Source organism: Phoenix dactylifera, chromosome 16, assembly GCF_051530095.1.
Source record: "Phoenix dactylifera cultivar Ajwa chromosome 16, Ajwa_hap1_PhDact_Kaust_v1.1, whole genome shotgun sequence".
In the NCBI taxonomy this organism is placed as follows: domain Eukaryota; kingdom Viridiplantae; phylum Streptophyta; class Magnoliopsida; order Arecales; family Arecaceae; genus Phoenix; species Phoenix dactylifera.
The window spans coordinates 10,480,809-10,491,303 of record NC_143205.1 but is presented as its reverse complement, the minus strand read 5'-3'; the positions used below and the strand labels follow the sequence as shown (position 1 = coordinate 10,491,303).

At 36.9% G+C, this 10,495-nt stretch overlaps 1 protein-coding gene across 1 annotated transcript; it reads left to right on the top strand.

Annotated features, from left to right (window-relative positions):
• The first annotated feature begins 3,909 nt into the window (after window positions 1-3,909).
• LOC103715069 (F-box protein PP2-A13-like) lies at window positions 3,910-7,456 on the top strand. The gene is made up of 3 exons (XM_008802579.5): window positions 3,910-4,547; window positions 4,944-5,062; window positions 6,772-7,456. The coding sequence occupies exons 1-3, from the start codon at window positions 4,242-4,244 to the stop codon at window positions 7,199-7,201; spliced, it is 855 nt and encodes a 284-aa protein (XP_008800801.1). The 5' UTR covers window positions 3,910-4,241; the 3' UTR covers window positions 7,202-7,456.
• Window positions 7,457-10,495: the final 3,039 nt, after the last annotated feature.

The window sequence follows — 10,495 nt, the reverse complement described above, 5'->3', positions numbered from 1 at the left end:
AAGCCTACATTAAGAAAATGTTGGAGAGATTTGGTATGGAAAATTCCAAACCAAGCCCAGTGCCTATTATTAAAGGCGAAAAGTTGAGCCAATCACAATCTCCGAGGAATGAAATTGAAAGGGAGCATATGAAAGCATTTCCATATGCTTCACTAATTGGGACTTTAATGTATGCTCAAGTCTGTACCAGAACTGATATAGCATATGTTGTGGGATTACTGGGGAGATTTCAAGCTAATCCAAGAATGGAACATTGGAGAGCTGCAAAGAAAGTATTAAGATATCTTCAAGGAACTCAAGATCATATGCTCACATACAACAAATCCGATCTTTTGGAGATAGTTGGATACTCAGACTCAGACTTTGCGGGATGTCCAGATAGTAGAAAATCAACATCAGGTTATATCTTTCTACTAGCTGGTGGTGCAGTCTCGTGGAAGAGTTCGAAGCAAAAGATGACAGCTGCTTCAACAATGGAGGCTGAGTTATTAGCATGCTATGATGCAGTTACACAGGCTATTTGGTTGAGGAACTTTATCGCAGGCCTACAGATCGTGGACACTATTTCAAGGCCCATAAAGTTATATTGTGATAATTTAGCAGCAGTTTCCTCAATAAAGAATAACAAGATATCCAATGGAAATAAGCACATGGAGGTGAAATATCTTGTTATAAAAGAAAAATGTGATGACCATAAAGTTTCAGTTCAATACATCAATACTGTGCTTATGTTGGCAGATCCTTTGACCAAAGCAATAGCCCCGGGATTGCATAAGGAGCATGTCGGTCAAATGGGCCTTTTCTGTATAAATTAATTGATGTGTTATTGTGCACATTTCAAATGGCTGTAAATCACATTTTTTTGTATTTTCTGCTTTAATGAATTCATATGGTTAAAACGGGATCCAACAATATCTAGTCTACTTTCTAGCAAAATGTTCTATGCTATCCATCCCAATAAGCCCAATCTCATCAATACATAATTGATATAATTCTAAAACATTAAAGTTCAACTAATATTTAATAATTCTCTCTTTTATCTATCAGCCATTTTTCTTCACTTCTTTCCATCCTATCCTTGAAAGAAGAAAGAGAATGCTATCCTTAATGAAAGAGAAAAGAGGTATATACCAAGAACTCTATAATAAAAGCCAACACACTGGAACAGAAGATTAGTATGTTCAATTGCATTTCATTTCCAAAAAGTCTCCAAGGGAATGGGATTAGGAAACTTCTCCTTAGGAGCTCGACCTCTATTACATGGAGCATTGATCACCTGGGGAACAAAATCTGGTAGTTGATATCATCTGTAAATTGAAAGCCAGCTTCCCAGCATTTCTTGTTTAGTTAAAAGAAGTAGGAGTATAACTATTAGTAGCAATTTGGAATCCCTTCTACATGCTTTCTTTCGCTCAATTTTTTCGATTTTATTTATAAGGTGAAGTAACATAATAGCTGTTCAATTATGAATTTAGTTTTGTTTTCAATTGGTTTAGCAATGATGTGACATGATGGCTCAAAACAGCCTACTTATTGGTTGCAAAGCCTAACATATATAGGAATCTCCAATTTATGATAACAATTCAATCATCTTCTCCCAATCAATCCACCTAGACATAAACGAAGAGCCAACATCAGGATCCTTATACATGCAATAAATAAAATCTAAACTAGCATATAGCCCACACGAATGACAGAGTACAGTTTGTTTTTTTCTTTTTTCAATTATTTTTGAATTACAATATAGCAATATAACAAATTATAATAAATAGAAGGCTTCAATACCTAAAGTTTTATAGCATATCTAGCAAAAAAAAATTCATGGTTGTCAAGTAAAAACTCCCATTATTAATATTGGCATCATTAATATTGATGTCCACACGATAAATAAAAAAATCTATGCAAACCAAGCCTTTATGTAAAATCTCCTGTCATTAACATTGAAATCATTAATCTCAACCTTGCACGAGCTTGATTAGCATCGTATAAACCAAGAGAACCAACAAAAATGCCTAATTTTATATTATTTATGAAATTTTGTATCCAAATAGCTCGAGTAGAGGATATACTGCAAGCAATATATTTAGCTTTTTGCATATGTCTAATAACACTGTCATTTTTTGCTAGACCAAGAAACAACAACATCATTAAAATACAAGCTAGGCATGAGACAAAAGGCTGTGAATCCCTTAAGACCTGGTCCACAGAATGTACAAGGCCTACACCTATAATTTGATAATAAAACATTCCACAAGTTTCAAGCTTTAAAATAACAGGTAGCTAGTGGTACATTTAGAGCAACAAAATCCATAAAGAAATTATATAACAAATCCAATATATATCAACTTAACCAAAAATAAATAGTCATCTATCATAAGTACTTCACCAGCCAATTATACCTCTATCATGCCAATAAGACAAAGTAGAATAAGTTCCAACATAACTAAGTAAAACTGGTAGAGAGATGGTGGTTCCGATCCTAATCTTTTCACGCTCACTCCCCATAACTTCTCCCCAGGATCTGAAAGAAAATAAAAGAAAAACCCTTATACTCCCTCCCTTCCTCCACTACCCCCATGTCCAGCCTACCCTCTCCTCCTCGTCTTGTGAGGAGCCCTCCGCACGTAAGCTCTGTTTCCTTAAGCAACTCATGCTCTCCTTGGTGAGGATGATGATATGTATGTTAACCATTTAGCTAAGCTCATCTTCTTGTTCAGCTTCCTATGCCTCCTTCCCCTCCCCTACCTTCTCAGGTCCCTTACCTACTGGACCACCCAGGTCGCCATTGCCATCGCTATCATCCTCATCAATCTTTTCTGGAGGAAAAGAACGAGGTACTAACCCAACCCAAACATTATCGATGGGACTAAAACACAAGTTAGCCAAGGCTAGCTAACCTTCCAAATACAAGACAACAGAAGAGCCCTCCATCAGGCTCCCAAAGTATGAACTACGACAACATCAATAGTAATTTTACTGGAGAAATGAACTAGTCAGTCACATGAGACCTCCTCTATAGTATTTCCAGGCAAATGTCCAAATGCGAGGGGGGCTAGTTGCTAGGCTCCATTTAGTACGTAGTCAAGTAGGGGCATCTTGTTCTTGGTGAATGGCCTCACTTGCCATCCAAATAACATGAAGTTGACTGCAAGTGGGGAGATGCTTTTTTTTTTTTTTTTTTTCTCTCTCTCTTTTCTGACTATTTTTTAAAATACAATATGACGATATATAACAACTAATAGTAAATAAAAGACTTCAATTGCCAAATTGCGGCTATACGTTATGGTTAAGCAAAAATTCCTACCATTAATGTTGACACCATTAATACTGACATCCACAAGTAAATAAAAAAATTCTACACAAGCCTAACCAGATCAAACAGTGAACTTTAGTCCCGCAGCCATATAACAAATACAGCTGCACAAGATTCGTTCATTAATAGCATTATCATTAATATTAGACTGCTTGATGCACCGTGTATAATTATTTTTTTCTTTTTATCAACTATTTTTGACATGCAATGTAACACTATAGCAAATTATAATAAATAAAAAAATTTAATAGTTAAATTTTTGTTGTATATAAAATAATAAACTTCAATAATAGCCAAGTATATTATTATCAATGTCATTAACATTTGTTGAAATTTAAATAATAAACTTTTGTGATGACTGAGCATATCAATATTGATGTCATTGATAACGTCATCGACATATCGAATTAAGAATTTTTGGTTAGCTATTTTTTGCTACTTAATAAACTCAAAAATGATTACAATAATATTTATAAATAGTGTAAAAGCATTTTTTACAAAGTAGAATTTTAAATTTTATTATAACGTTTACTAAAATTAAAATATCTTGAAATTTACTAAAGTTCGTTAAATACCTAAATGGTGGTGCAACTCGAGACGCTTGGGCATCGCGAACCCTATCGTTTGTCCTTTATTCTGCTCTCGTGTATAAAGAAAAAGAGAGAGGCATGAAAACAACGAAAAAGATCTAATTCCCGACCCCAAGGAAGAACCCGCGAAGAGTCGAATGCATGGTGGTCGTCTCCTCCTCCTCCTCCTAAATCTTCCCCCTTCGTCCAAGCGTCGCCGCGTCGCCTTCCTCCTCCTCTCTTCCAAATCCCTCACTCTCTACTGGTAAATCCCCAGATTTCTTCACGCTGAGGGCCAGCTCGGTTGTTTTGAGCTTAGAATTCGTAGGAATTTGGTAGTGTTAGAGTTAGAATTTGGGATGGGGGCCTGGGTGTCGAGTATGGATGGGGGAGAGCGGCCGATTGGGCTGGGGGACTTGCCGGAGAGTTGCGTGGCGGAGGTGCTGCTCCGACTTGATCCGCCGGAGATCGGGCGGTTCGCACGGCTCAGCCGCGCATTCCGGGAGGCGGCGTCGGCGGATTTCGTGTGGGAAGCAAAGCTTCCTAGTAATTATAGGTATTTGATGGAGAAGGCGCCGGGGGAGGAGAATTCCAAGCATGGGTTTGGCAAAAGGGAGATATTTTCGAAGCTCTGTCGGCCCAATCGCTTTGATGCGAACACCAAGGTACGCGTTTTTTTTTTTTTTTTTGGTTCCTTTCAACGCACAAATGGATACCGTGATTTGATTTGCGTTCTCAACGAGAACGCTGAAATCCTTCTAGTTGGAAGGAGAAAAGGAGAAACCTTTATGTGGGTTTTCTAATTAGATGCTAGATATGATGATTGGAATTGATTTCCCTTTTCATAGATCAAATTTTAGGTAGGTTTTTGGATTTTGAGTTCGATTTCGTTCTTAAAGTCAAAGGTGAATCTTTTGGTTTTGGAAGGAGTAAAGGAGGGAAAATTCAAGTCTATTTTCTGATTTCATACTAGATAAGACACTTTGGATTAATATCCAATGATTCTAGGGAATTGTTGTTCATCTTATTGATGGAGTGGGGTTTGGCTTCTGGTGCTGCAGGAATTCTGGCTGGAGAAGTACACAGGTGGGTTTTGCATGTTGATCTCATCAAAGGCGTTATCAATCACAGGGATTGATGATCGGAGATATTGGAACTATATCCCTACCAATGAATCTCGGTATTACTTTGTTATTTTATTATGTATACATAAATTTATTTATGTTTTTGCCTTTTCTTCCATTCAAATAGGGTGAAGCTGTTTGTGAAATTAATCCGATCGATTAATATTCTCATTTTGTCTATTTTTCTGCTTTAAGATTATTCCTAGTTAGTTTCAGCATTGAGTTTGTTGTTGTGGGTCACTGGGTCAGTATTTGTAGATTGACGTGCTCCAAATTATATGGTTCTTAATAGTCATGAGTGGCACCTGAAGACCTTCATTGCACTGTTCTTTTGGTTTTTAGATTCTTGTGGTCATATATTTGTCACAAGCTTCAGTTTCCTATTTTTTCAAACCCCTAAATTTTTAGGGGCTTCTACATATGTTTTTATTGTCATTTACAGAACTCTTTTTTGGTGCATAATCATTATTAGCAGCTTTTCAGCTTAACTATGAGTTATTCTGGCTTCCTCTTTCAGAGGTCAGTTAGTTGCTAGTCATAGATCACCTAGCATCTGGTTATATGATAAGGAGCCAGTTACTGTCTGCTCACCTCCCTACTTACATAGGAGAGCCATGTCTCAAGTTTTTTTTTTCTTGTATTTTCTTCCCTTTCTATTTTGTTCTTGTTTTCATTTTTCTTAATTTTTTCGTTTTTTCCTTCTTTCCCAATGTTACCGCACTTGCTTTTGAAAAAGCTCTACAATGTCCTGACTTTCATGCATCTTTATGTCTCGATCTGATTAATATTGTTGTTTGTAGTCCTATTCTTATCCATATCCCTTGTCTTGCAGCAGATCCATACTTTCATCAGGTTTCTTTGGATTTTGTTTAATGCCCTTTTTTTCCCTCCCTGCATTTTATTTTTGGTTGCTGTCTCTATAGTGTGTGGGTTCTCTTGTGTTGAGATTTTTAATTTTTTAGTAGGTTTTTGACCACATGGTGAACACCCAATTGGATCAAGCCTTCTTCCAACTTTTTCTTTACATTTTTTCCTCGTCCCCAGAAATATCGGGGTCCATGGAAAAGATTCATTTGCATTGTTGAAGATAACTAAAGTAGGTTATGTTTCTATATCTTGACATTTCAATTCTGTTCTTAGGGCTGCTATTGGCTTGGTGGGTTTGTTTTACAAGAAATGGGGCATGAAGTTTCTCATTGTGCTGGACTGAAACGATCGCAATCTAGTATAGTCCACTGTCATTATTTCCTTTAATTAATTCATCATCACTTATCCTGATAGTATTACATCACAATTATGAACATTACTGTTCATTATAGTCTTGTGCATCAATATCGTTCTTATTTAATTTTGACAGACCATGTTGGCAGAAGGATTTTCATTTCTTCAACTAATTTTTGCTGTGTAAGTTACACATATAATGTGACAGTCCATTTTTGAATTGCTTGAGTTGTGAAAAAGACAATGAATGTCAATTGTCAGCAAGATTTTATCTCATCTGATGATGGATGTGGATCTGTTCAGATCTGTGTTATTCTTACATTACTGTGAGAGGGCATACTAGAAGTAACCATCAGGCATAATTATTTCAGCTTCATATTCTCCTATTAGTGTTATGAGGTATCAGCAGTGCAGTGAAGAGTTATCACCCATGTCCTCAATTCTGAAATTCTGATTACAAGCTTTTGTATTACAATTATTATATGCCGCATGAAGTTTGTTAACTGGAGGGAAGTCACATAAATCTCGAAATATGTTCGTGCAGATTCCGCGCCGTTGCATACCTTCAGCAAATTTGGTGGCTTGAAGTCCGTGGAGAAATCGAGTTCTGCTTTCCAGAAGGTACATACAGCTTATTCTTCAGGCTTCATTTAGGCAGGACCTCCAAGCGACTTTATCGTCGGGTCTGTAGCCATGAGCACGTCCATGGGTGGGACATAAAACCTGTGCATTTTCATCTGTCAACTTCTGATGGTCAGCATGTCCAAACGAAGCGCTATTTAGGTGAACCTGGGAGTTGGATCCTCTACCATGTAGGCGATTTTGTTGTAAAGAACTCCAGTGCACCCACCAAAGTCATGTTCTTAATGAATCAAATTGATTGCACGCACACCAAAGGAGGTCTTTGTGTGGACTCTGTGTTAATAAGCCCCAAGGGGTTTAGACAGGAAAGAGTGGCACATACTTCCAAGTAGGTTTGCCACACAAGGGGGGGGGGGGGTGGTGCGGGATGTGGTGGAGGTTTATTAAATAGCAAAGTTAGATGCAGAAGGTAGCTTTCTTTCCATGGCAGATTTTTGTATGTACACGTATTCCCTTATATTACAGGGATGAGGTAGAGTGAGGGGTTTCCTTTCAAGATTTTGTAAATGGGTCATGTAAATTTTAGACATCAATATATTTCTTGATTAAAAAATTATCGACTATTTGCTGATGATGTATACTTTCCAGCATTCCTGAGCCTAAGCTTTCTATCAAGCAACCAGAATAACAGGAAAATAAGCTTAGTCTAATAGCTCATGGAATCCCTTGTAATTTGATTAACTTGTTTTATTTGTTGGATGTCTGGCAAGCTACATGTTTCTTGGTTGTAAAATTTGTTACAAGAACTCTTGGGGGCCAAGCATGGTAGGTGTTCTTCTCCTTCACATGTAGATAATTACAATTTAAGCATGGAGGTCCAAAGATACATTACGACTGCTCAAGAACTGAAATGTCAGACAGCTGAACAAAGAGCAAAGAAAGAGCATGGACCATCAGAAGATGGAATCATGATGAGCTTTCCAAGCCAGGATCTTCTGAATCAACCAACCTTTCCTCTTCTCAATCCTCTCCCCATTTTCCTACCTATTTAAGTGATTTCTGTGTTGCCCTAGATGCCAGGCATGGCATGATGCTGATATCTGTGTTTCAAAAAATTTCATTATGAAGCATCCATAGAGGATAAGACGGTAGTCTCATTAGCTTTATCAAGGCAACTGTGTTTTATCCTTATCGGTGCTAGCTACCAGTCGAGAGTAGTAGCAGTAGCATATCTGTTTGCTTAAGACACTATTAGATTTATGCTTGTTAGGGTTATAGTTGCTTGGGGGCACACCCTCGAAAGCATAGTTTAGAAAATATGCAAAGCTTGAAAATATGTATCAAAATATTAAATAACAGAAGATAAAAAATTAAAATAGTCAAATATTTTCATTAATTACTAATGACTACAACTGTTCAAAAAACATGATTCAGATAATTCAGTATCAGATGCAAAAGTCTAAATATCACCCTCATCAAAATCCCTGATCAAATAAGAGAAGCTAGGGTATTCTATAGCTTTGATAAGAGATACAACAATAATGTGAGGTAACAACACAGTTAAGAATTCCACACCAGTATGGTAGCAATAATGATACTAGTAGTAAATATGTAACTAATGAAATAATAAAACACCATCATCATGAAATTCATGTGCCAACAGTTTGGTAATTAAATATTTGTTTAACATACCCAATATATATAAGCCAAATAATATTTTCAACATTCATATCTGGTATTGGCACAATAATAGCATCAATATATATTCGCACAATTTCAAAGTAACAATACCATTTTATAGTGAGCTCCGGTTGTTAGTAATCAATACAAGTTGAATTCGACAACATAACTTCCTAACATCTAGACTGGACACAGCTATACTCAATCCTGTTCTTGCCTCACTTCAGCTTATTGCTGGCAACCAAAATCATGCTTCAGACTATGACTATCAGCCATTATCAGAGTGTAGATGCTTCCCTTTCCCCTATCTTATTATTATATAGTATTTATTTAAATTTTATTATATTTAAGGATTGGAATAACCTCAGCCATGCTCAAGTTTGTGGCAGGCGAACCTCATAACACTTATGCCACATTTCGGCTTGTGGCTGGTGATGAAAATATCATGCTTCAACTCATGATCGGCAAACTCTCATTACTACGAATCCAAATAATCCATTTTCCCCATCTTATTATTATATAGGATTTATTTAATATTTTATTATCTTTCGACATTGGGCTAATCTCGGCCATGCTTCAACCATGGCACGTGAATCTTACATCACTTATATCACACTTTGACCTATGGCTAGCAACCAAATTGTCATGGTCTAGCCTGTAATTGAGAATCATAATCAGAATGTCATGCTTTAACCCATGATTGGCAAACCTTCTCGTGGGTAATTTAATGCCCCCACCCCTTTTAGTTATAATTTCTTTGAGTTATTTATTAATGACATGCATGTTTAACTAAGCATAATAGAATATCATGAGAAAATAAAATATATCATACTTATCAGTATATAACATATCCTCAATCATGCAGATGATCACGCTTAAGAATCTTTACAAATTATTTATCTTAATCATTAGCATATGATACATGAATGTGTAAAATTTTAACAATTATATAATTATCGACATATGGTAAGTGCTGACCCGAAATGCCAACTTAATCTACAGGTACACCTAATGTGTCTAGTTACTTTTAAAAAAATCAATAATTGGCATAACAAAATATAAAAACCGACCTCCTCACTAATTTAAAATAATAAATCACTAATTTTTAAGTTCCTAAATTCAAAATTTTGATTCTTCAATCCTAAACTTATTTCTAGATTTTTTGTGGGCTAACTTAATAATTAAACTATATTCAAGAAAATAGAGAGCAAAATTTTTACCTTGCTCAGTGAGCTAGGAGAGATCTTACATTGGTCCTCTCCAAGTGTAGACTACTATCCAATTATAAAATTAAATCCATTCTAATTAGGGAGATAATCTAGGATGAAGGAGAGGGTATGGCCTATTGGTCATAGATTCAGAGTGGAGATTCTTGTCTTAAGGGTTAAGGATTAATCTGAAGAAGAAATTTGGTGGGAAGAGAGAGAAAGAAGAAGATAGAAGAGACAAACTATGAACTAGGTTCCGCCCAACTTGGGAATAGAGAGAGAAAGAGAGAGATATAAAGAGAAAGAGAACAAAGAAAGAGATGCAAGCAGAAGGGGAGCCTTGGGCATGTCCATGAGGGAGAGAGAGAAATTGAGAGAGAGAGCGAGCTGAGAGAAAGAGAGAGCAAGAAAGAGAGGTTGGAGCTCTAGGAGGTGGTATGGGCCCTCAATCATCGGAGTGTGGCACTGCTACTGGCCACAAGGAACAAGACGGAGGGAGAGAAAGAGAGAGGGAGAGAGAGAGAAGGGAGAATAGGGCAATCGGTAGGGTGAAGCAAAACAAGGGACAACCCTATACTATCCACCATGCAACTAAAAGAGAGGGAGAGGGGGAAGGGAAAAAGCAAGAGGGAAGAAGGTTGTTAGCATCATCAATCCTAACTTGTGGCTCGACCACTCACCATGTAGGGAAAAGAATATGGGAGAAAGGAAAGACAGAGGACAACCTCCATGCTGTCCTCAGAGAGTAAGGTATAAAGAGAAAAGAAAGATGAGTGAGAGGAAAGATGTTGGTGGGTG

Coding starts and splice junctions, on each gene's coding strand:
- LOC103715069 (XM_008802579.5), top strand. CDS start 4,242: ATGGGGGCCTGGGTGTCGAGTATGGATGGGGGAGAGCGGCCGATTGGG. Junction 4,548..4,943: donor GCTTTGATGCGAACACCAAG/GTACGCGTTTTT, acceptor CTGGTGCTGCAG/GAATTCTGGCTGGAGAAGTA. Junction 5,063..6,771: donor ATCCCTACCAATGAATCTCG/GTATTACTTTGT, acceptor ATGTTCGTGCAG/ATTCCGCGCCGTTGCATACC.